We start from the raw sequence: 26,266 nt of genomic DNA on the forward strand, positions 1-26,266 counted from the left end.
GAACCTTGTTATTTTCAGCAGTTGCTGCAGCTTGCACATTTGCGAGCAGTTGAGCACAAAAACTCCTAAAAAAGACTATCAGATAAAATTCAATGAGAGGGAAAATAAAATAAAATCAATAAATACGAGAGGGGGAGTGTAAGGAGACCTTGTGATGGGACGTTTTGGTTTGCCCTCGATTTCTCAGATGGTTACAAAATTCTCAATATCATCGAGTGTTCTGCAGTTTCTTGCTTCAGTTGCATCATTCTTCTGCTACTGCTTACCTCCTCCAACTACTTCCTCACCTAAAAAAAATTAAAGTAAGTCAAATGATAAATATTATAACGTTTGGTCTGAAATAAAAGATTTCAAGACATATCATACAGAAAAAGATATTAACTACTCAAAGAAAACATTCTGCCCCTCAGTTATTGAATACTCACAGTGCGAATGAGGGCTATGCATTAATCAATATTTTATATTGTGGGCGACGGAGTTTGGTGGTAGCGACGTCCAAACGTTTCTCACGATTGCCGCCGTTTATGGACCTGCAATTTAGGAAAAGAGTACGGGCTATAATCAGGTGTATGCTTCTGTATGGTGCATTTAGCCTACTTTCCTATATGTCTAATTATAATTGAGGCTGTTATTCTGCCAAGTGCAGATAAGGTGTTCCGAAGTGGAACTCCACATAAAAAGCTTACTGAACAAAATCCAAACACGTTGTTGGCTTTGTTCCCTCTCTCTCTTTTTCAAAGATGAACATAAAGAGAGACCCATCAGCAGTCGGCACAACAACTTCATCGAAAAGGACAAAAAGCCAACTAGTCTACTGCACGCACACTAATGTAAAGACGGCTGATTAGATTGAATTAACTGTTTAAATTCAGAATATCAGTAATTTACAAAGTAGAAAAAAAAAATAAGAAAGAAATAATACAATAATGCCACGTGGTAAATATGATTTTAAAATTTTAAAATATTTATTATATTATTTTTAATTTTATATAATTACCCTGAAATTGAGTTAAAAATATAAAATAATTTTTTTAAAAAAATCTAAAATTAGAATTTTCTTTTTAACTTAAAATCCTGTCAAAATCAAATGGTTCGCGATCCGCTCCAATAAGGAAACTGTGGTGGTGACATGGCAAGATAAGAGCCACAAAGAACCTTGACCTACATCTCCCTCCATCTTATCCTAGCCCACCTTTGTTTTGGAAGGACACGCGTCATCTCCGGGTACCTGATGCCGACATCTGCGGACCGATTCGTCGAAGAAGCCCCCAAGCCCAAGACTCTACTGTTCCATAAATAGTTGGAAAAACCACCCACTCAACTTCGAGTAATGGAAAGTAGTGTACTCTCTTCTCAACCAATGAATTGTTTTTCCATCATATTTTAAGGCGAGAGGAAGGATAAGGGGTTGGTACCACGTCACCGATTCGGTATTTTGATATTTTATTTTTTAAGTAAATCGGTGACGTGGCCGCCACAGGGAAGGCAACATCAAGAGCCAACTTCAATGGTAATACTCATGAGCACGGTAGCTTTTCCCTTCTTACAATCATCTAATTTTATTATAATAAAATCGATAAATTTAATTTATTACGCAAAATTTAATATTTTTTTTCATATGCAATATTTAATATTAAGAAAACGTTTAACATAATATCTATCTTTATTTAATTATAAAAAAAAATCTGAAACAAATAATAATAAAGAACCTAATTTCCACAATCAATTCGTTTGCTTTTTTTAGTTAATGCCATAACTACAATTTTTTTAAAATTATTTTACTACTCATTTTACAATTAACATATATAATTATACTAATTTATTAAAATAGTCTCAATTTTACATAATTATTCTTAATATAAAATAGAATTATAAGTTTATTATATGTTATTATTTTTAATATTTCTCTCGATCGATTGCCTTCGAGTATAAACTAGTTGACGTAATATTATGTCAAATTTGTACAACTAGATAGTGTGTCCTATATATTCAGCATATATATCAACCCTAGCTATAGAAGATCTGATCTCCACTAATTTAATAGTTCCACTTTATATCTTATACTTGTTCAAATATACTTTAGAATTTTAATTTATTCTATCATGTGTTACTATTTAGAGTCCATATATAACAAAAAACAATCCATATGAATTTAATTAGATGATTGCATATGATATTTATTATTTCATCGATATGCGCTATGTATTTAATGCAGGAGGATCTGAGTTAGGTGATGCTGAGTTATCAGATTGTATTATTTTTAGACGATTCTCTTATTTTCTTTTCTGTAAATTATCTATTGAAACTAACCTACAAAATAATCATTATTCTATCTTGCATCAATATTTTATATGAGACTTGGCGTATAAGTAATTAAATAACCATGTCACATTCTGTTAGAATAGAACAAATATATTCAAATGGATAGAGAATCGAACATGCCTTCACCCTTTAGCTAGATACCACTTTGTGAGAGGCTAGGAAGACTCTTGATCTCAAAACATGACAAAAGAAACTAAACGATAAATTCTTATGAATAAATTCCATCTAAGTAGTCTTGCCACACAAGATACAGATATTTTAAAGCAATGGCATAAAATCTATCATTATTTTACTTTCATCTCACCATATATCACCATATAACACTTTTACCATTCTTGAGATATTCTTTTTTGTTAAGATTAACAAAAAACGTCACCTCATTCCAATAAAATGAAAATGAAATATGAGTATAATATATAAAAAAATTTTAAAAAAATTAATATAATTCTATGTAATTCGTTAGATATTTTTTATGATAAAAGTAGTTTTAAAATTTGATATATCATATTAAACCACATTATTTTATAAATTTATTTTTATATAATCATTTTATAACTAAATTATTTATTATGTTTTGGATTGGTTGAAAAGTGTTTAAAATAATAATAACTAAAAATGGCAGCCGCTTACCATTTTAGTGAAAATGCTGCTTTTTCTACTGGGAGCATCAATTGAGATTTTTATTTTTTATTTTTAATTCCTTTTACTTAATGGCTAAAGAAGTATTTTAATAATTTTATAAATTCTTTATTTTTTTAAAAAGAATTTAAAAATATTTAAAAAAATACATATAAAAAAAAACAATTAAAATACACTAACAGGAGCCTAGCTGGAGCTCTTATCGGTGGCTGTAGAGCCACCCATCCACTAAAATACTAATAATCTACTTTGTGCACTCGCGAGAGTATAGCTAATAATCTTTGTACGAGTAAAGATGGTCAAAGAAACAACCAATCAAAATCACGGACTGGCACAATAACGACAAAAATACGTCGCAAATAAAAAGGAGCAGCCATCTATATATGAACATTTCAAACGCTTCTGCGTTCAAAATCCTGTGTCTTACTTCCCATTTGTAGGCCAAGAAAAGCATAAATATTACCATTCCAAGCCTTGGTATTTTCATTGTTTCTCGTATTAACTTGTGTTTGCAGAAGTGGATTAATGGAGGGCAAAGCCAGCAGCTCTGACCTTCCTCCCGGTTTTAGGTTCCACCCAACTGACGAGGAACTGATCGTGTATTACCTTCGTAATCAAGCAATGTCGAGGCCATGCCCTGTATCAATCATCCCTGAGGTCGATATTTACAAGTTTGATCCATGGCAATTGCCCGGTAAGTGCTTGATTAAAAGTCGCAATAACTTGCATGCATGCCTGTTTGTCTGATATTGACTTAAAATCGATCATACATGTGTAACTTAAAAATTGTGCAATGCAGAAAAAGCATTGTTTGGAGAAAACGAGTGGTACTTCTTTAGCCCGCGTGATCGGAAGTACCCAAATGGGGTGCGGCCGAATAGAGCAGCAGTGTCTGGGTACTGGAAAGCCACAGGCACGGATAAGGCCATCCATAGTGGATCTGATTATGTTGGGGTGAAGAAAGCTCTCGTGTTTTACAGTGGCAGGCCGCCAAAGGGTGTGAAGACTGATTGGATTATGCATGAATATCGCTTAAATAACCCTCGTAAACTCCCTAATCAGCATAAGGGAACCATGAGAGTAAGCCTCTCGCTGCTGTTTGCATGTTCAGTTTTCAAGAATTTGGTCAGGTTCTTCGGTTAATATGATCTTTGTTTGGGTTTGTTTTTGTTTATTTCAGTTGGATGATTGGGTCCTATGTAGGATCTATAAGAAGAGGAATCTGGCTAAAGATCTTTTGGAGCAGAAAGTGGAAGACTTCCAGCCTGCTCAAATGGATGATTTAGTAACATTTGGCAATATTGATGCAAGTGAGCAACATATATCAACATTTCCAAGGATCTGTTCCATTAGTCATCTATTGGATATGGAATACTTGAGTCCAATTTCCCAACTTTTGTATGACAATAATTCATACAATACGACCTTTGATTTCCACCACACCGTTGGCAATGCTGGAATTGACGATGTTGAAAAACCAAAGCTTGGTGAAATACCGTACCAATACCCATTCATGGATTCAGGGAATTGACGATTTGGCTTGTTTGGATTAGATGGCATGAAATGAAATGATTTTAGATAAAAGTTAAAAGTTGAATAAAATATTGTTAGAATATTATTTTGTAATATTATTATTGTTTAAAAATTAAATTATTTATTATATTTTATGTAAAAATTTAAAAAAATTATAATAATAAGATGAAATGAAATGAAATATTCTCTCAATCCAAACAAATCCGTGAATGAGGATGGCAGCTTTAGCCAGCCTATATTAGTTGTGAATCCGGTGTATGATATGCGTAGCTTTGACCGCTAAGCAAATAAAAATTGGTCCTATTACCATTACATATATGATAAGGAGCATCGAGTACTATTCATAGAGTGTGCACGTAATTTTTTCACGAGAAATGCAATTCATCGTCCTTTCAACAAGTATGTCATAAAATGATTTAAAAGTTATATGTTATTTTTCACTCATCGACCAATTATTGAGTAATGATAGATACAATTTCAAGATGTATAAATTTTATGTACTTTTTTTTTAATAAAAAAAGTAGATTTTATTATTAAAAAAATAAAATTTTTTATATGAGTCTTAGAATTAATCATTTTTTTTAAAAAGAGTACGTGAGACTTATATATTCTAAAATTATAAATATTATTTTTCTTATTTTACACTGCACTTCAAGCTATTAAAATTGACGCATTATACCAATTTCAAATAACTAAAAAGATGCAATGCATATCCTCCATTAAGATAGAACATGAATTTCATATAGTTTTCATCCATCTTAACGATCGATCAGAATAAAAAATGAGAGTATTATTTGTCAATTTTTAATAATTGGAGCGTGCAATGTGCTAGATTTATTTATTTATTATTATTTTTTTAGCTTGTGGTATAAAGTGCCAAATTTCTAAAAATTCAAGGATACAATTAAATGCATATTTTCCCCCCATAATTTTATAAATACACGTACGACAAATATGAAAACCTATTATACTATTTATTATAGTATAGATGTAGCTCCCTAGCTAAGTACTTGTCAAACACCTCTTAAAATATCTTGATTGATCAGCCGTATTCATGATTTTCTTGTGAAATAGGATATGGCACCGAATACTTTGGCAAATAATCGGGAATCTTTTCAAATTCAAACTAAAAAATTCCTCATGAATTCCTTGCTCCATTGGCTATATATTAAAGTGTACGTTACTTATCCGAAAGGATGAATGCGCGCAGTCCTAAGGAGATGGCATATTGGATGGTCAAAAAAACTTCGTGGAAAGCAACTTCTTGTTTGGATGATCATCTAGGTGTCAAATATCGTTGGGAGTGATGAAGACATTTCGAACCCTAATAATCTTAAATATATTATAATCCTAAGACTAGGTTTGGATAGTGAAAATATTTGAAAAGTATTGAGAATGTTTATGAATAATAGTAAAAAAGTAATAAAAAGTAATAATAAAATATTAAATAGTAGTAAAAAAGTAGGTGAAAAGTAATAATAAAGTAAAGAATAGTAATGAGAGTATCTCAAGTACTCTCACTATCCAAACACACCCTAAGACACCACTTCTTCAGACCTTAATATATTTACATTGACAAATAATTTTTATGAGTTTTAATAAATAAGATCCGCATAGGTTCTTTGTAAAAAAGTAAATTCCATTATAAAAAAGTATAAAAAAAATTTCTTCTTTTTTAGTGAGATCTATATTTTTATAAAATATCTATACGAAATTTAAAATATCTGTATAAAACTTACTTATTTGAGATTTGTGCGTAACATTAGTTATTTATAATTCATATATAGTATGTACTTCTCAACGCACTAGCCCATGGCAAGGTGGAATTCCATATGAATGAGTTTATAATAAGAGCGGCTCATTATGGAAGAGGTGGTTCTTTAATCGTTCTAATCTCTAGCTAGCCATTCAAAACCAACCTACCCAGGCTCAGTAGGGAAGAGGTGGTTCTTTAATCGTTCTAATCTCTAGCTAGCCATTCAAAACCAACCTACCCAAGATATGACAAATGTCAACCATTGTCGCTATCATTCATCTGCCGTTTCTATTTGCAGCCTTAGAATTGATCGTCTATAAACGCAAATATTGATAAATACAAAGGGATCGTGAGTGTGGTGAAGGAATCTACTCTTTTGAAAAATATTCTAGTCATTAATAAATTATATATAAAGGTAATCTTATAAATTGATATAATATAATGGGATTCATGATGAGATTGTAAAGTTATTTTTATTGTATTGAAACCACAACTAGGATATAACTTTTCCTCATGACGTCTTAAGTCTCCTCTCTGAAACCGTTACGGAAGCAGAGGTGGTGTGATATATTTGGTTATTTCTTTCCAAAAGAAAATAATCTTCGTTTTTCCTCAAGGACGGTGATGGTGAGAGGAGGAGTTGACAAACTGAAGGTGCTGTGGGAGAATCTTCGGCTGATAGAGGAGGAAAGCTCGACGTTGGAGCTGAATGAAATGGAGGGTTTGATCAAGGATAAGGGAGATCGAAGTTTGGTAGGGAAGATCTACCTGGATAGAGTGATCGGGAAGGAGATCCTATCTTCCACGATGGCCATGCAAAATCTGGAGGATTAGCATAATGGCTATGTTTCAAGAGGTAGGCAACAACATTTTTGTTACTACTTTCTCCACCAATGGCGATCTAGCAAAAGTGTGGGAGGGACGTCCATGGCTGTTCAATAACAGCCTTTTGGTATTTCAAGTGTTTGATGCATGTACTCAACCAAATGCTGTGAAGTTTAAGGATGAAGTTTTTTGGATACAGCTGCATAACTTGCTGATGGGATGTATGGATGAGGGGAAATGAATGCAGATTGAAGATTCTATGGAGAAAGTGATAGTGGTTGATGTGTAGGCAGATGAGGTTGGTTGGGGGAGGTTTCTAAGGGTGAAAGTGGAGATCCCATTGAAAAAACCCATTGCCAGGGGTCGTTTGATCTCTGTCGATCGTAAGAGTGTGTGGGTTAGTTTTAAATATGAGAAGCTACCAAGAATGTGCTTCACGTGTGGATGGATTGTGAATGGGGTAGATGGTTGTGTGAGAAATGAAAGTTTGGCTTGGCTTCGTGCTGATAAAAATTCTAGAGGTGGGGATGGAATCATAAATCTAGATGGGAGTCCAGTTTTTCTAAGGGTTAGGACTTTGAGTCTTTGAATGGAGGAATGGGAAGGAAAGGATGTGAAGATGAGGAAAGGATGTCGGGAGGCTTGAGGAGAGAGGAACAATCTGTAGAGAAAGGGGGTTCAGAGGGTTTAGTAGAGAGGAGACAGGAGACTATTCTGGTGAAGGGGGATGGCATTGATCCAGTGGGTTGTGAACCTGTCTTGGTAGCTAGTGATGTATGTGAGAGTTTGGGTATTTCTATTGAATTGGTTGTGAAGAATGTGTTAAAAACAGAAGGAGTTGTAGATGCTGCTAGTGATGAGCGGGAGGGGGGGGGGGGAGAGGTCAAATTACTAATAATAAGGGTCAATGGAAGCGTAGAGCAAGGGTAAAGTTTGGGCCCCAGGTACATGCTGAGAATTGTCCTTTGAAGAGAAGAGTGTTCGGGGAGGGAGGGAAGGAACTTGGGGAATGCAGTAACAAAGAAAATCAAAATAGAGGGGGAGGGAATGAGAATGAGAATGTGAATGTTTTTTGTGGAATGTTCTGGAAATTATTTGGCGGAGGCTATTCAACAGCCCCGCCAGGGGCCATGAAAATACTTAGCTGGAACTGTCAAGGGCTTGGCAACCCTCACCTAGTTCAGTTCCTTTGCCAAGTGGTAAAGGAGAAGAGGCCAGAGGTGGTGTTTTTAATGGAGTCAAGATTGAAACAGGGAACAGTCTCTAGTATTCAAAGGAGGTTGGGTTTTTAGGGATGTGTTGCTGTGGAGTCAATTGGCTTTAGTGGAGGACTGATATTACTATGGAGAAGGGAGGAATTGATTGACTTAATCAACTATTCTCAAAGACATATAAATGTTTGGGTGAATGAGGGGGGTGGAAGGAAGAGTTGGGTTTTGACAGGGTTTTATGGAGACCCTATTGTACAGAAAATAAAAGAGGGTTGGGATTTATTGAACTATCTTGAACCTAAGGAAGGGGTTGACTGGTGTGTGGTGGGGGATTTTACTGAGATAACCTGTCAAGATGAGAAGCAAGGGGGGAGATTAAGGAATGAAGAACAAATGGACCTGTTTCGACAGTTCTTGAAAAAGGTAAGTTGGCTTATTTGGGTTGGAGGGGGGATAGGTTTACCTAGTGGAATGGGCATGTGGATGAAGCTTATGTTAATGAAAGGTTGGATCGTGGGGTAGCTAATCATTACTAGCTGAGTATGAATTCTGAGGTGAAGGTGGATGTGTTGGCTATGGTATGCTTTGATCACAACCCCCTGCTGATAAGCTCATGTAGTAATATGAAGGGGGAATGGTTAAGTAGGGGTTCCGGCTTTAAATATGAACTTTGCTGGGATTTGGAAAAGGGGTGTTATAGGGTAATCGAGCATGAATGGGGCAAGAACAAGGGCTATACAGGCTATATGCAAGGGGTGATTTATCACTTAACAAAATGTAGAGGGGCTTTAAGGAACTGGAGCAAGAACTTGACAAAGGAAAGAGGAAGGGAAATTGAAGAAAAAACTGAGCAATTGAGGTTGTTGCAGGAAAAGGGAGCAAGATCAATTGGAGGAGATTCAAAGGAGAAGAAGATAAGTGCAAAAACTGCTAGAACAGGAAAATCTAGCTTGGAAACAGAGGGCTAAAAAATATTGGTTGTAGCAAGGAGATAGGAATACAAAGTTCTTCCATACCTGTGCGAATCAGAGGAAAAAGAGGAATTTCATAAGTTTAATAAAGAATGAACACGGGGTGGAGGTGACAAATCCAAAAGCTGTAGCTGAAACTCTGAGGAATTATTATGTTGATATTTACTCTTCCTCTTGCCCCACAATTAAGAAAATAAATGATTGTTTAAATTGTTTTGAGACCAGTGTTCCTGAGGAGTTGAAGCTGAGAATGGAAAGGGTTTTTACTGAAAAGGAAGTAGAAATGGCTTTAAAAGAGATGTCCCATTTTAAATCCCCAGAGCCTGATGGTTTTGGTGCAAGTTTCTATAAAAATCATTGGGATGTTGTTGGTGCAAAAGTGAAGGAAGCTGTTCTGGAAGTGCTGAATGGTGGTCGACTGGACAGACAACTTAATTATACATACTTGACCCTAATTCCTAAGATAAAAACTCCTTTATCAGTTAAGGATTTTAGGCCTATAAGTCATTGTAATATGCTGTACAAACTAATCTCCAATGTGATAGCAAACAGAATTAAAGGAGTGCTTCAATGCATTATTTCTCCCAATCAGAGTGCTTTTATTCTTGGGAGACTCATCACAGATAATATCACGATTGCCAATGAGTTGCTATACTCCATGAAAACTAAACAGAAAAGAAAGGCGGGTAATATGGCCATTAAGTTGGATATGACCAAAGCTTATGATAGGGTGGAGTGGCCTTTCTTGGAGGCTATTATGTTGAGGATGGGATTTGGTTTGAAGATCATAAGGCTGATTATGGAGTGTGTGTGCTCAATGTCTTATTCAATACTTCTAAATGGGAAGCAAGGAGATATCATATGACCCTCACGAGGGCTGAGGCAAGGGGACCCTTTGTCCCCTTGTTTATTATTTGTGCAGAAGGGTTGAGTCAGCTTCTTAGGAATGTTGAATTAAAGGATGATATAAGGGATATGGTAGTGGCTAGAGGTGGAACAAGGCTCAATCATCTCATGTTTGTGGATGACTACATAATTTTCAGTAGAGCTAAGGTTGAGAAATAGAGAAAAATTATGGATATCTTGACCTGTTATGAAGAAGCCTCGGGGCAAACTTTGAACAAGCAAAAGACCTCTCTTATGTTTAGTTCTAATACCAGAGTTTTGGCAAAGGAGGGTATCATAAGTGAGGTAGGTGCTGCCTTGTGTGATAACTTTGAGAGATATTTAGGACTCCTTGTAGCAGTGGGAAGGGCAAAATACAATACTTTCCAAAGTATTAAGGCAAGAGTGTGGCAAAAAATTAAGAATTGAAAGACTAACTTCAAGTTTAGAGCAGGGAATGAAGTGATGGTGAATGCTATTTTGCAGGCAATTCCTACCTACATTAGAGTGTCTTGATGTTGCCAAAGAAATTGTGTAGGGATTTAGAGTCCATGATCTCTAGATTCTGGTGGAAGAATAATAGAATTGGCTCGGGTATACATTGGAAGAAATAGAAGATGCTTGATATTTCTAAAGCTAAGAGTGGTCTTGGTTTTAGAAGTATGGAGTGTTTCAACAAAATTTTGTTGGCTAAACAAGGTTGGAGGTTGGTGCAGAGGCAGGATTCATTGGTGGCTCATATCTTTAATGAGAAGTACTTGAAAGGTAAATTCTTTACTAAGGCAGAGTTAGGGAGATCCCCATCTCTGATTTGGAGAAGTATTTGGGAAGTGAGGGATGTTGTTGGAAAATGACTGAGATGGAGGGTGGGAAATGGAAGAAGCATTCGAATTTGGGATCATAAATGGCTCCCTTTTTCTCCCACTTCTTTTTGTGTTCAATCTCTTGTCCAAGTGTTAGCAGTAGATCCAAATGTGGCTGAATTAATTGATGATGAGAGGAAGGAATGGAAGGTGGAACTCATTACTAGGATCTTTAATAAGGTTAAGGCTGATATGATTTGTGCTATCCCTATTTGCTGTCTTGGGGCAAATGAAATGATATTTTGGGGCTTCTCTAAGAAGGGTAATTTTTCTATGATGAGTGCTTATCATGCTGAGTTGCAATGAAAAAGTGAGAGGAAATGGAGCACATTTGTAGAGAGAAAGGATGTAGACCAGTGGAAGAATGTGTGGGCTTTGGAAGTGCCAAGGGGTTACAAGCATTTTGTTTGGAATGCTTTAAATAATGCCCTTCCTACGAGGTCTAATTTGTTCAAAAGAAAGATGTTTGAGGATCCTTGGTGTCCTATATGTAGAAGGTAGGAAGAGGATGTGCAACATGCCCTATGGTTCTGCCCTGGGGTTGCTTATGTCGGGGCTGATGATGGGAGTCCCGTAAGGAAGTGGTTGAACCAGATCATTGATTTCTCTAGCCCGTGGATGGAATTAAGTAATAGGCTCTCACCTGGATGCTTGGCAAGAGTTGTTGCTATTATGAGGGGCATTTGGAGGAGGAGGAGGAATGCCTTTATGTTTGAAGATAAGTTTGCTAGTCCTAGTCATGTGGTGAAAACTACTGTGGCGGGTTTAGAAGAGTTCCAAGAGGCTAATGTAAAAGTGAATGAAAGGTTATCTAAGGGAGCAAAGAGGAGGGAAAGAAGAAGATGGAAAAAGCCTTTTGAGGGCTATATGTAAGCTTAACTTTGATGACATTGTTGATTTGAAAAATAGGAGGATTGATATAGGCATTATTGTTAGAGACTGTCATGGTGATGTTCTGGTTGCTGTTTGTTCGAGGAAGGATAATGTGGTTTCTCCTTTCATTGCTGAGTGTCTTGCATTGAAGAGATCTATTGAGCTTTGCTTAGAGATGGGATTCTGGTTTGTCATAATGGAAGGGGATGCAAAGGGGATGATTGAGGCAGTGCTCTCGGAGGAGTTGGATGAATATCTACATGGTCAGCTGATTGAGGATACAAAGAAGCTACTAGCACAAGGACTACATTGGTCTTTGGGTTTTATACATAGGAAAGGAAATATAGTTGCACATAATCTTGCAAAAATTTCTCTACATACAGAAGGTGAACTCTGCTGGATAGAGGAAGTAGCACAGAAAGTTTTACAATATATTTTAGATGATAAAAGTTTTAATGATTCAAGTTTATAAATGAGATGAGCTTTCTTGATTTAAAAAAAAAAAAAAACTATATGAAACTACACATTAGTTTGTGAAATTATTTTTGTTTAATCTTTAATTTGTGTATGTAGCAATACTTTTTTTTTTTTTTTTTCCCTCATGTTTCATTATTTCATGTGTAGCCCATAAAAGTCTTTTCACGGCTGTATAATTACTCGTCTAGAAAAGATGGCAATACCAACTTCCATAGTCCTACGAAATTGGCAGGCGCCATGCCAACGATCGACTCATGCTTGAATGAAAGATTTGATAATTTTTTAGAAAATCTTTAAAAATGAGTATTTAAGAGATGGATTGAGTTAGGGGTTCGAAAAAATGGTGGGATTTGTTGAAATATGTAAGGGAAGAAATCTTTTGAGACTTTTTGTTGACTTTTGTAAAAATTGTTTTGATTTTTAATTTATTTATAACAACAATTGAGGAGAGACGTTTTGACTATTGATATTGTTTTTAATTACAGATCATGTTTTTTTTTTTTTTTTTTTTTTTTTTTTTTATAATTAATACAGGAGATGGGAGTTCAAGTCTGGTTCTCCCATTTGGAGACCAGGCCTTATAACAAAATCTGTTTATTATCAAATATATAAGTTCAAGTAAGAGTAAAGATGTTAGGCTTTTCCATAAAGGGGTTAATCTACATAAATACATTATAGATATGATCTCTACATGTATAATGTGTACTAATAAGGTAAATAAAAATAGACTCGTCAAAAATTTAATTTCCATGTACATGTTAAGCCACATGAAGCTCTCTCTCTCTCTCTCTCTCTCTCTCTCTCTCTCTCTCTCTCTCTCTATGTTGTTCACTTGTTCCCACTGCATCTTTCAATAATCATGCTTAGGGCGAGTTAGGTTAATGACACAAAGAAGGTGAAACAATTTTTTATTCACAGCATCCTCATACATACAAAGATTGCTGACGAAGTATGGCTATTTTATTGCTAATTTACAAGCCTCACCACTTACCTACATTTTAACCACTACTTCAATGATCTCTATCATACTCCTTATAAGAAACAACCCCATCTAGGCTTAATTTCCCTGTAACACCGATCTTCTTTTGTTAACCTTCATTTTTCATCAGATATGGGGGAAGAAACGAATCGTTCTTCCTCAGATGGATGCAACATTGGAATATCAATGATGCTTGCTTGCATGGTTTTGTCGTGGATCTTTATCCACGTATGGAGCCAAAGGAAGAAAAGAGGTCCAAAAACATGGCCACTTGTGGGGGCAGCAATCGAGCAGTTCATGAACTATGACAGAATGCACGACTGGCTTGTCAATTACCTTTCTGAGTCGAAAACTGTGGTGGTGCCGATGCCATTCACTACATACACTTACATTGCCGATCCTGCTAATGTGGAACATGTCCTTAAAACCAACTTTGCAAATTATCCAAAGGTAAAAGATAGCAATATTCACTTGAAAGTTTCACATATTATTATTGATATGATCTTCTGCGTTCACAATTGTGTAAGTGGCATGCATATGTTGGGATTTATAATGTTTGAGCCTGCGTATGTCCTCTCTGTCTTCTATGTTTTATGTCTTTGACGAGAGAGAACAATTCTGACTGAAGGGTGAAGTGTATCATTCATATATGGAAGTGCTGCTAGGAGATGGGATTTTCAATGCAGATGGTGAGCATTGGAGGAAACAGAGGAAGACTGCAAGCTTTGAATTTGCATCCAAGAACTTAAGGGATTTCAGCACTCTAGTCTTCAGAGAGTATAGTCTGAAGCTGTCCAATATCCTAAGTCAAGCTTCTTTCCACAACCAAGAAGTAGACATGCAGGTCACTTCAAAACCTCTTTAAATTCCTATAAATTTATTAAATTCGTTACATATAGTTTTCAGAAGCCCCTCTGGAAACTAGTGCCTTGTCTAAATAAAGAATTCAAATTTCATTTCCTTTTCTAGGAGTTGTTGATGAGGATGACTTTGGACTCTATATGCAAGGTGGGATTTGGTGTAGAAATTGGAACTCTAGCTCCTAGTCTGCCAGACAATCGCTTTGCTCAGGCTTTTGACACTGCAAACATCATTGTGACACTTCGTTTCATTGACCCTCTGTGGAAAATAAAGAAATTTCTGAATGTGGGCTCAGAAGCTTTACTTGATAAGAGCATTAAAATCATCGATGATTTCACCTACTCGGTTATTCGAAGAAGGAAAGCTGAGATAGAAGAAGCTCGAGCGACTGGCGGAAATAACAAGGTAATAAAGCAGAAACTCTGTTATTTTGAAAGCCCTTTTCTCTAGCTGTCCAGCATTATTAGAAGATACATATTGGCTGTTAAAAAACCTTTTTTTTTTTTTTTTTTTCTCACACAACGACTCTCAGATCAAGCATGATATACTGTCAAGATTTATCGAGCTGAGTGAAGACTCGGAAAATTCAACAGACAAATATCTCAGAGATGTTGTCCTGAACTTTGTGATTGCTGGTCGTGACACAACAGCAACTACTCTCTCATGGGCTATATACATGATAATGACACATGCCGATGTAGCTAACAAGCTTTACTCGGAGCTCAGAACATTGGAAGAAGATCAAGCAAAAGAAGAGAATGTGTCATTGATTCAGTATGATATTGAGGACTCTGAATCATTTAATCAGAGGGTAATGCAATTTGCAAGCCTCTTGAATTATGATTCGCTGGGAAAGTCATATTACCTGCATGCAGTGATCACGGAGACACTTCGGCTATACCCGGCAGTCCCTCAGGTTTTGCCCCAATCCATGTTGTTGCATGCCATGACTATAATAGGGGAAAAGTAAAAAGGTTTAAAAACCCAGTCTTTTCATCTTTGAACAGGAATCACTGCATGACATACGACTTGGGCATTTGTGTAGGACATTGCTTTTAAAACCTGTAACTCTTCTGCATTTAAAATGATTACAATTTGGAGTGTGCTAAGGAGTTGGGAACAAATCCAAAGTAAAAGCAATTTTCGATGTACAATTAGGACCACTCCAAATATGCCTTGGTACAAAAGCATGCCGGGAATGGAATATTTTCATCTTCAAAAACTTCTATCCAAACGACTTCTCAATTTTCCTACTCTACTTTTTCACAAAACCCATTGCAAAACACACCTCAAAGTTTGTCTTTTTCTCACAAGTTCTTAAAACTTTTCCCCAACCAACATGCTCTCTAAAGCTCATTTTAAGAGCCAACTCACCGAATGAACATTGTCCGATTATAGGACCCCAAGGGCATCTTGGAGGATGATGTCCTGCCAGACGGGACGAAAGTAAAAGCAGGAGGCATGGTGACTTATGTTCCCTACTCAATGGGTAGAATGGAGTACAATTGGGGCCCTGATGCAGCTTCATTCAAACCTGAAAGATGGCTCAAAGATGGATTCTTCCAAAATGCAACCCCATTCAAGTTCACTGCATTTCAGGTAAGTCTATGAAGCAGTCTCTCTCAAGGATTCATTTTTGGGTATTTTCTGAGAAACCCTATAATAGATCAAACTTTGGCTATAAAGTCACAACCCCGATGATTTACCTTCTGAAGTTTTAAAGCTTCATACCAGAATAAACACTTCACGGGACATTACAGCGGTTCATGTTTTGTGTTCTTTCTTTTAATGACATGCAGGCTGGGCCAAGGATATGCCTTGGGAAGGACTCAGCATACCTTCAAATGAAGATGGCTCTGGCCATTTTGTGTAGGTTTTACAAATTCAGTTTGGTGCCAGGTCATCCAGTGAAGTACAGGATGATGACAATACTATCAATGGCTCATGGCTTGAAGCTTACCCTAGCGAGACGTTCCTAAGACGTGCTCTGCCTACCTATGTCTTTGTCTCATCAGTATGTTTTATGTATATATATGACAATGATTATGCGGTTAAATGTCCAGGCGCACCTCCCATTTGATCCAAGTGACGTTATGTAATAATAAGCTTCAAATGTGATCAACTCATTGTCACGCAAATGATATGAGATTGTAACCCAAAGGCTCAATAGATTGTTAAGATTTTGAAACAATCCCCCTCCCACCCAAAAGAAAATGAAAAAAAAAAAAAAAAAGACAAATGGGACAGTGTGCCATAGTGGGGATAATGAAGGTAAGCTTGTATTATCCATCAAAATAAGTACTCTAGTGTACCTGATTGAAGACCTACAAAATAAAAGAGCATGATCTTAGAGGGGCTACTTTGCTTTTTTGGTACCCAAGGGTGTTGAGGGCAATGAGGAGGAAGATAAATAAACGGTGGGAGACTCGGCGAAAGCTATAAATTCATGCACTCTTTCATAGCTTATATCTGAAGCTATCCAAAAAAGAAAAAATCACAAATCCAACCTGATCTGATGCTTATAAGTCATAACGTGTATATTATATGCATACAAGTATGAAAGTATTTATGGTTCCTTTTTTCCTGGAAACTAAAGCGAAGGGAGATGTCATGACAGAGAAACACTAGCACAAGCTACGGAATTAATTTCTCCTTCTTGTCTTTCCATTCATCAATTTTAGCTTCTATCTTTGCATGCACTATTGCCTGAAAACCTGGGTATGGCTCATAACCGAAGAAGTTCTGAAGTGCCTGAGGGAATGAAAAAGGCAGAGATATATAACAGTCCTATATCAGAGAGGATAATGGATCGGGAAAATAAACTGAAGTTACATTAAAAAAAATACCTCCAGCAACACAAAGAAAGGAGCCATTATAAAGGCTTGAACAAGGTTGTCCAAAAGAGCTGGTGCTCGTTTCTGTAGAACACGATTGGGTTTAAGGCGTTTATAAATATGACAAGTCATTAACCATGTCATGAACAACAAAATTGTATAAAAGAATTGTAAGTGTATCATTTTCCAAATTAGTTACCTCAAAAATACCATGGCCAATAAATTGTCCAGTCCAACACAGTAGCTGAGCCACCAAAACAACCTGAAGATAGGTTTGTAGTGGTAGAACATAAATGAGATAAAACGAAGATCCCTCATGTAATGAAGATTATCAAGAAGTAGTAGATGGCTCAAAGTAGTAACAAGAAAAACTTGGAAGTATAGAAAGCTGGTGTTAATGCAGTCCAAAAACTTTCTTCCAGAGAAACAGAAGCAAATGCAATGTAAAAAGAAAACTTCTCCGACTGCCAAACCTAGACAGATAAAAGCCCCATATGCTCTGTGAGTTTCACACATCTACCTCTTTCACTAAATTATATCAAACAGAGACCAAGGGCCTTTATGAAGCAAACTCAAGTCCAACTTCTCATGCTTAACCTTGCAATGCTTGCAGTGCGAAAAAACTACACCAAGAAGAAAGTGTGATGGGATTTCTAATTCATCAAACAACCTTATGACATCGAGAACAAGCCATTTGTTTTGAGCCATGTCATAATGGGGGCAGAGTGTCAACTAATTGAAACACAAGCGCAAGATTCCAAGGTGTCTTTAGAGTTATTACGTTTATATCATGATTATAATATACCAATGAACAGAGAAAGACAAAGAAGTCAACAAATCTAAAAATGAATGCCCCCATATTTTTCACTAATTCATCTTGCAGTTTTTACCTAATATTGATTACAAAATTCCTACTAAAAAGGCCCTTCAGTGAACCAAAATAAACAGGGGGTTCTCTTTTAACAAGCAGAGTTAAAAAGGCAGAGAAGAAACGTTTCCAGTAGGGCAAAGTCTTGATCACTAATCTAATGCGAATATTACAGTTTAGTAAAATCTCAGCATATGATATAATAAGGCCGCATATAAAATAACAGACGCAACAAAGAAAATAAGGTGCAAGCTATAGAAACACTAATTTCTCCCCATAAAAGGCCTAATAGGAGGAGTGAGGTATCTCCTTATAAAGCCCAGGATGAGTTTGTTCCTAAACCATGTGGAACTTCTCAATACGCCCCCTCACATGTGGGGTGGTATTTCCGGTACCATTATCGTGGATAGGTCGTAAGAGTCTATCATTAGTCATAGGTTAACCTACTCTGATACTATATAAAAATACCCATTTCTCCTCATAAAAGGTCTGATAGGAGGAGTGAGGTAACTCCTTATAAAGCCTAGGATGAATTTGTTCCTAAACCGTGTGGACTTCTCAATACAAGCTTCGTTTTACTTTAATCAAATATAGCTCGGAAATCCCTAGCAACATGGAACCAAAACTAATCATTCAACAAGACATGCTCTTTCGTAATAATAAAATTATCCTAAAACGGATCAGAAACTCCCGTTAACTTTCAGAAATACAAAAATTCAAATTGAAAAGAAATTCAGCAGAATAAGGGGAAATGAAAAAGTGCTTTTTTTTTCGTTGCGAAGTTTGAACATGCATTGTCCATTAACCTTATGCAAAATTTGAAAACAAGCAAGTTGGTGTTGTAACAACGTGTAAAAGTGGCCCATGAAAGATTGTCAGAGACCAACAAAAAAAGAACTCCCTTATGAAGAACACCATGGATGATCTAAATTCTGAACCCCATAAGGTATCTGCTGTAGCAAACGCAAAAGGTTCCCAATAGGAACCTAAAATTTTCCTATAAAGGAAACCGATAGAAAACCAATAACAATTCGTACCTTCCAAGCGAGTGAAAACCCGAGTCGACTCGCAATAAAACTGCTAGTAACCCAAGATATGACGCAAAACAGAGCAGCCAAGGACCCAGCTTTCACATCCAAACAGACGTAAAACACCGAATAGATCAAAGCTAACAAGAACCCAATGTTCAAAAGCAGAATAATATGTATCCCAAGCAGAGAAAACTCGATATGAGGGAAGTTGAACAGGGAAGGCGTGAAATAAAGAATAAGAAGAGCGGTGAAGAAGATTGGCCAAACAAACAACATGTGGATGGCTATGTTGATTGGGTTGCTGTGATAAGCGCCATAGAAAGCAAAATGCTTCTCAAGGTCAAACAATCCGGTCCTTCCCATCGAGAAATCGAGAAGAATTCCAGGAAAAGAAGGTGTTTTTTCACGTGAAGTTTCCGAGAAAAATTTAGAGTTTAGTTTCGACTTAGGTGAGAAGAAAAATACTCTGAGAGTTGGACCAAAAGGATTACGAGTCGTCAGAAAAGGGGAACGAGAAGCTAAAGGGATTGGAAAGAACGGAAGCTGTGGAAAGAAAGTTGCATTTTTGTTTTCGAAGATGGAATGCTCCGGTAAAGAAATACGCAAATAAACACCAATAGCGTCGTAGGAGACCAACATCCAAAAGCTGTGATACTATCACCCGAACGGGATCTTACCAGATCACTAGAGAATGTGATTGGCTAATGCATATAAAAGATTGGGTCAGTTGTCAAATGCAAGCTTTGATTCGTGGGAAAGCAAAGAAGGACTTATAGGAGGGAAAACAACTCAGTGGTCAGTTGTGGCGAATGCTAAACATCTGATCAAGTCAGAGATGGAGTGCAATCAACTGACTCTTAAAAAAGAAAGAAAAGAAAAAAAAGGAAAAAAATAAATAAATAAGTCTGATATCTCTATAATAAATTTTATTTTTTTGAAAAGAGTAAATGAAAATTGTACATTTTAAAATTATATTTAGTATTACTCAACCGAATACAATAATATTGATTGATAAAGAAAATATGGCATTAGAGTTTCAAATGTTACACAATTATTGCACAAGGAACCTCAGCCTCTCTTTACTTGACTAGCCCATATATTATGAAGAAAAGGACCAATATCCAACTTCTCAGCAAGAGTGACCTTTAACAGCCAAGCACAATTAAGGAAGAAGAGAAAAGGAATACCTAACCCAACTGTTTAAAATTTGATGATAGCTCACTGTTTGTCTGTAATTCAACCATGTGTGTGGTTAAGCTTCCCAAAACTCTCAAATTTTCCACGTGGCACGAACCTATGGCCTATGCTGGATTAACGGGCAACACGGTCAGCCACAACACCTGCCCGCAAATCCACCACAACCAGAGTACTACTACTTCCTCCAGTCCTTGCCTTTAACCAGTGGGAATGACCAATTCTCTCCTAAAATTTGAAACAAAAAATCTATCCAATCTCTATACACCACATTTTTTTAAATTTTTATTATTTTTTTATCAAATATTTAATATATGAATAATAAATAAAAAAATAAATTAGTTTAAAAAGAATAAATTCAAAAAAAATTTAAAAAAAATATTAAAAATTTTAAATTTTTAAAAAAATATGATGTTTGAAGAATGAGAGGTTGTATGGTATTGCTCTAATCTCGCGATCATAGAAAGGCTGTGTGTTGATTAATAATATTGGGCCCCATCAGTCGTGGGGTGCATGTGAAGTTCAGATGAACGGCCCACCCGCCGAGCTAAATCGATCGTATTTTGTCATGTACATTCCGAGAGCAGGTTTTCGAACTTGTAAAGATCATCTGCATGCACTGCTTACTTGGAAACGTACACTTGAGTTCTAATCTTGAGTTCAAAACTTGCGCACTTAGGTTATAAGTGTCTTTATCGCATCCAAGATTACCTCTAATATGATCCTAATACTTATTGCATCCTGCACTTCTTAGAAATATAAGATTTGGATAATATCTGTAAAGCTCATTAAGTGGATCCATATAGTGATATAATTGGGCTATTAATACATCTCGAGAAGTCCATAATTTTGGTATAATGAGCATTAAATTGGTACATGCTTAATTATTTGTAGAGACCCATTAATGACTAATATAATTCCATTATTTTACTTTGGAAGAAACTAAAATTTGGATATTATATAGATTATGGTCCCCACTCTAGATTAATTCTTGACTCTACACATCGGTCTATTGTTGTAAGTTTTTTCAAGGAGGGAATATTGTACGTGGAAGATTGGACCTCTGCATTTTTCTCTTTAATAGCTATAGGTACATTCTCTCTACCAAATTTCTACAACGGTTAAATATGATATCTTGACATATTCGAATTCTCCAAATCCAGCAACAATGCCTATGACGGGCAAGATATACATGGACAAGAGAAAGAAGGCATGCACATGAGACAATCGAAATTGCAATAAAACAAAAGAACGCAACAATGTGTTAACGTCGTGTTTTGTACGCGTTTGGATCAGGTTCCAATAACTTAGGTCTTAAGAACTGGGCCTAGGAAAATAGAGAAGAAAACAGTTGGGAGAGGGCGACCTTGGGGCCGAGGATCTCCGATGCAATAAAGTCTCTTAGAAGTTTGTAAATAAGTGAGAGAGTTTAGTAATCAGAGAGAGGTTTCTCGTACTTGGGACTTGCTATTTATACCATGAGTCTGGGGGGGACAAATTGTGTCTACCCCTATGGAGTCTGTGTCCTTTACTGTTCCTTCTGTTAGAATCCTTTAATGCAGCGTGCCTTTGCGACGGTATCATTAATGTGGCGTATAACTCGAGTAGTGGTACCATTAATGCAGCGTGGTTCTCCGATTTGCCTTACCCTGCTAGCATTCTTGGTGGTTCGTCAATGTCTCCATGTCAAAGAATCGAAGGTCCCCTTACTTCCCACCTGTTTACGTGGATAGGTACTCAAAGGGTGGATACTGTTCGAGGGGTCTCCAGGTCGGCGAGTCTCATTCTCCTGTAACTCGCCTTACCAATGTCTCCATGTCAAAGAATCCAAAGGGGTCTGCTCGTGGGCCGGGCCCAAGAATCTACTTGTTCTGGGCGGGCCTTCGCTTCTTGTTCCCTTAGTTGCCATTCTCAGGTCCGCTAAGACAGGGGAAAAATCCTTACAGTTACTCCGTTAATTCTCACCGGACTCGTACGGTGGGAACTATTCTTAACCTTTAACTCGCCTTGACGTCAAGGTCGGGGTCCCTCTACTAACATGTGCTCGACTCCGAAATTTGAGGTGGTTCCTTACAGCTTGGCTATCCTGATATTGTTTTCCTTCCCACTTTTATTGTCCCATTTCCCGATAAATTATATGGTGTCTTTTCAGTTGCACCAATATCAGGCTGCTCTTCGCCTTCACGTTGCTTCGTGGTGCGTATTTTCCTAGATTCAAAGCGTCTCGTACCTCTTTCTTCTGCCATGAGGTGTGGGAGATTAACTGCCACCTTCTTCCTATATAAATGCGATTGGATTATGGTCTTATCTGCTTTTACCGCACTGTAATCCTTAGGGGTGTAAATTCAAACCGGAAAACCGGTCCGGACCGGACCGGTTGATTAAAAAAATAAAAAATAATATTTTTATATATAAGTTTTATACAAAATATTTTATATATATTAAATATTAATATATATAAGTTTTATATATAATGTATAATTATAAATTTTTATGTGAAATTTTTATATATAATATATATAATTATATATACTCATATATGAAGTAATTTCTTGTTATAATTTATAAATTATTACATAAAATGTTAATATTAAATCACTAAAAGTTTATAACTAATACTAATATATAACTTATAACTATACCAATAGTCTAATATTAATACTATTATATAGTCTAATATATTAATAAAAGTATAAAACAATTGTTTTTAAATCAATTTTTTTTTATAAACAAATTTTTAATAACAAATTGTGAAACTTACATTTTAAAAAAACCGAAAAACCGGACCGGACCGGACCGGACCGGAAACCGGTAAAACCGGAAGTACCGGTTTAGGAGGATAACTGGTGCATAATCGGTTTTAAAAAATACAAAACCGGTACATACTGGTTCGGTCCTAAATTTTATCCAAAACCGGACCGAACCGGACCGGTTACACCCCTAGTAATCCTCATTCTCCTAACTTTCCCTCCTTTTAACTTACATTCCTTTCTTCTTTCAATGCTACATTCTACTTCTTTGTCAATGACTCTTGAGAAATCCACCCAACCCAGGGCTTCTGATGGGGGAAACGCTCTAGAGGTTGGCAATGACGTACCATCTGTCTAAGGCAGCGCTTGGTGTTCAAATGTCCAAGCGGGCGATGCTGGCTTCTCTGGACTTTACTTACCAGGTGCCGGAATCGGTGATCTTCAAGGTCCCTGGTCCACACGAGGGCGTCGTCGACTTTGAGGGACACTCTTCTCGAGTTGCCCTCTTTCCTTCTATGTTTTCATGTGGCTTGAGGCTTCCTTTCCCTCACTCGTCTGTGATTTGCTTGATCACCTTGGTCTAGCTCAGTCTTAGCTTCACCCGAATGCTTGGAGGCTCCTAATTTGTTGCAATATTATCTGGCGACATGCTTTGCTGGAGTCGGACCTATAGCAAACTGATCTCATCGGCCATGAGTTCCTCCTCACTCACAAGGTGCTGCAGTAAAAGGGGAACATTTGCAGCTTCAAGGCGATGCATGCCCTTGTCAACCTGGAGTCGTGATACCACAAGGTGAAGGACTGGTCCCTCAAGTTCTTTTTCGTGTTCGGTCGTGGATGGGAGTTCCCAGTGGGTCAGGTGAATCTTCGTGAGTTCCTGATTTGAGTGGCTTGGGGAAGAGTCCTGGAAGATAAGGTGGTGCGTCCGACAGTTACCCCTGCCGAGTTGCTACGTATCACTATCGTTCGGGAGTGGGTGAAGAAGAATTCCAACAGCGTCTTCTCGGAAGCCCTTCTTTCCGAGGAGAGCTTAAGGGTTTCTTTACCTAACCTCAGTCATGTTCCTTTTGACGATAGGGTGACCTTTGCCTAGCCTCGAGTCACTCCTACCCGAAAGCGACCCTTGGATCCTTCTCCACCAGGCAAATGGAAGAAACCTCGCTCGGAGGGGGCTGAGGTCGACAGCGGGCCCCCTTCTGGTGTCAGATCTCTAGTTTCACTTGAATTTTTAATCCTTATTATTTTGAGGTGTTATTTTTTTTATGTGTTAATTAAATATGTTATTTGTTTTGGTATTTTATTTTAAATTTAATTTAGAGAATGTTATTTTAATCATTTGCATTGTTTTTATTTTTGGACTTGTGTTTATTTTTGGGCTTTTTATTTGCTTGTTTATTTATTTGGGCTGTGTGTGTATGTGTGTTTTTTTTTTTTTTTTTTTCTGTGGGCCGTGGGTGTGTGTGTGCATTTTTGGTGACCCGAGATCCAGCCCAGCCCAGCAGGGGCCCAGGCCTTGTGCGGAACACGGTCCAGCCGTGCGGCCCGTGAGAACCCAGTCTTTTCATTGAGAAACGGCGTCGTTTTGATGGAGCCCTAGCTCCATCTTATTTCCTTCTCTCGCGCCGCACTCTGCTACCCTCCTTCCCGATTCTTCTTCTTCCTTTTTCTTCTTCATTTCTACTTCTCCCACCGGATCTCCACGCAGCTACTGCCGAAAATAGATCCCAGCCGAGAGCCACCTCCACCTACGTCTCACTCTCTCGTGTCGTTCGGCATGCACCCCGAAGGTTTGCTGTCAACCCGTGGCATCGCACGGTCAATTGCTCTTCCGCAAGCTCCTCGGTGGCGATGGGCATGGCTTCCGTGAGTGCCGCCGTGCCACGCGTCCGCGAGAGGACTTCTTTTTCTCCACGGCATGCTGCCGTTATTTCCTTCCTCCACCGTGCGACACGCACGCCATGCGAACCGCCACTTTTGGCCTATAAGTAGACCACGGCTTCTCATGGTTTGGGGATCTCAGTTCGAGTGTGTTTGGTTTTGCTTTGGATAAATTAATCGGAAATTTTGGTGTGATCCGAGAACAACTTTCTCTTGAAATTTCTGGGTATTTGGTTTGTAAATCCGTGAGGTGTTGTGATTTTGCCGAGCTATTTGTGCTTTCAAAATCTTGTATTTTGGTTGGGTTGTTTGTTCAGTTTCCATCTGGTTTTGTTACAACCCGTGAGTTGAGAGAAACGGTTTGTCGGTGTTCAGCCGTGAGACGCCGTCGCCACTGTTGGCAGCACTTCCTTTCACGTGATCTTCCAGATTTTTATCAATTTCATCGTGTGTATGTAATTTTCTCTTTATTTAAATATTATTTGTAATTTCTCAATTTTATAAATAAATTGTTGTATTTATTGACTTTATAAACTGTTGTTTATTTGTACATTATTGGTTTGATGAAAATGTATTGTATTTGTTGAAGTGTTGGGCTTTAAATGGTATTGTGGAAAAATGGGCCTTGGGCCGTCAAAGTTGTTGGGATTTTAAATGTAATTGGGCCTTGGGCCGGATTAGCGGATGGGACTATGCGTGTATTTATGAAATTGTGTTTCGGCGTTTATTGAGAACTTGTAAAATGAATTATTTAAATGCGTATTCTAATAAACTGTTGAAAAGCATAAATTATCGTTTTGTTAAATTATGCGGTAATGTCACGAAGTCTGTTGGATATTGATACTGTTGCGTGGGTGCGTGTGTTTCACGACCCCAAGCCGAGATGGGGCATTATCTCGGTGGAGCTTCTCTGGTCACTCGGGAGCGTAACAGACTGACGTGACATCCTCTGAGTTGTTGCAGGGCGACGATGGGAACGGACGAGAGGGTAACGCTCTCGTACCGATTCCGTGACCTTTGGCTGGCGAGGTTAGAGGATGCTTGGCCATGTACGCACTGGGCGCGGAACTGAGCATCGCTCCTTACGAAGTCTCATGCACGGACGTTACCCGTGATGTGACGAAGAGAGCCAGGGTGTGCGGACGGTCCATAGGGGAGACCGTGGTGCATGCGTAAATTCATAATAAATATGAATGGGACAAAAATGGAATTTTTGGGTGAAAGAATAAAAATGATATTTTTTGGGAAAGAAATGTAAGTTGTTATTATGTCCGCATGGGAACACGTGTTTGTATAAATATGTTTAAAATCTCTTGGATGTTATTTTGGTTAATTACTTGCTGAGATGTCATAATCTCATAGTGGTGTTTACCCTAAGGTTCCGTTTTATGGTGCCGTAGAGTTTGACGCAGAGCCCGAGTATGAACCTGAAGGACCGACTCTGCCAGAAGGTTAAGTCGCTGTTATGTTGTTCAGCGTTTTGGGACTTGTTTCCATTATGTTATATGCTTTTTTT

At 37.5% G+C, this 26,266-nt stretch overlaps 3 protein-coding genes and 1 long non-coding RNA gene across 4 annotated transcripts; 2 read left to right on the plus strand and 2 right to left on the minus strand.

The window, feature by feature from the left end:
* The first annotated feature begins 3,339 nt into the window (after positions 1–3,339).
* Positions 3,340–4,810, plus strand: LOC121254683 (NAC domain-containing protein 2-like). The gene is made up of 3 exons (XM_041154808.1): positions 3,340–3,655; positions 3,761–4,041; positions 4,142–4,810. The coding sequence occupies exons 1-3, from the start codon at positions 3,487–3,489 to the stop codon at positions 4,490–4,492; spliced, it is 801 nt and encodes a 266-aa protein (XP_041010742.1). The 5' UTR covers positions 3,340–3,486; the 3' UTR covers positions 4,493–4,810.
* An 8,436-nt stretch (positions 4,811–13,246) lies between these two features.
* Positions 13,247–14,747, minus strand: LOC121254686. Its single transcript, XR_005938692.1, has 2 exons — positions 14,538–14,747; positions 13,247–14,453 (listed from the first exon to the last, which is right to left on the minus strand). It is a non-coding gene; the product is annotated as an uncharacterized LOC121254686 (long non-coding RNA).
* On the plus strand, positions 13,494–16,383 carry LOC121254685 (cytochrome P450 704B1). Its single transcript, XM_041154810.1, has 6 exons — positions 13,494–13,784; positions 13,963–14,178; positions 14,304–14,600; positions 14,728–15,111; positions 15,594–15,794; positions 15,995–16,383. Exons 1-6 carry the CDS (start codon positions 13,521–13,523, stop codon positions 16,172–16,174), a joined length of 1,542 nt encoding a protein of 513 aa, XP_041010744.1. The 5' UTR covers positions 13,494–13,520; the 3' UTR covers positions 16,175–16,383.
* A 244-nt stretch (positions 16,384–16,627) lies between these two features.
* LOC121254684 (2-hydroxy-palmitic acid dioxygenase mpo1-like) lies at positions 16,628–19,687 on the minus strand. Its single transcript, XM_041154809.1, has 4 exons — positions 18,935–19,687; positions 17,229–17,291; positions 17,042–17,113; positions 16,628–16,946 (listed from the first exon to the last, which is right to left on the minus strand). Exons 1-4 carry the CDS (start codon positions 19,565–19,567, stop codon positions 16,830–16,832), a joined length of 885 nt encoding a protein of 294 aa, XP_041010743.1. The 5' UTR covers positions 19,568–19,687; the 3' UTR covers positions 16,628–16,829.
* Positions 19,688–26,266: the final 6,579 nt, after the last annotated feature.

This window comes from Juglans microcarpa x Juglans regia, chromosome 3D (genome assembly GCF_004785595.1).
Source record: "Juglans microcarpa x Juglans regia isolate MS1-56 chromosome 3D, Jm3101_v1.0, whole genome shotgun sequence".
Classification (NCBI taxonomy): domain Eukaryota; kingdom Viridiplantae; phylum Streptophyta; class Magnoliopsida; order Fagales; family Juglandaceae; genus Juglans; species Juglans microcarpa x Juglans regia.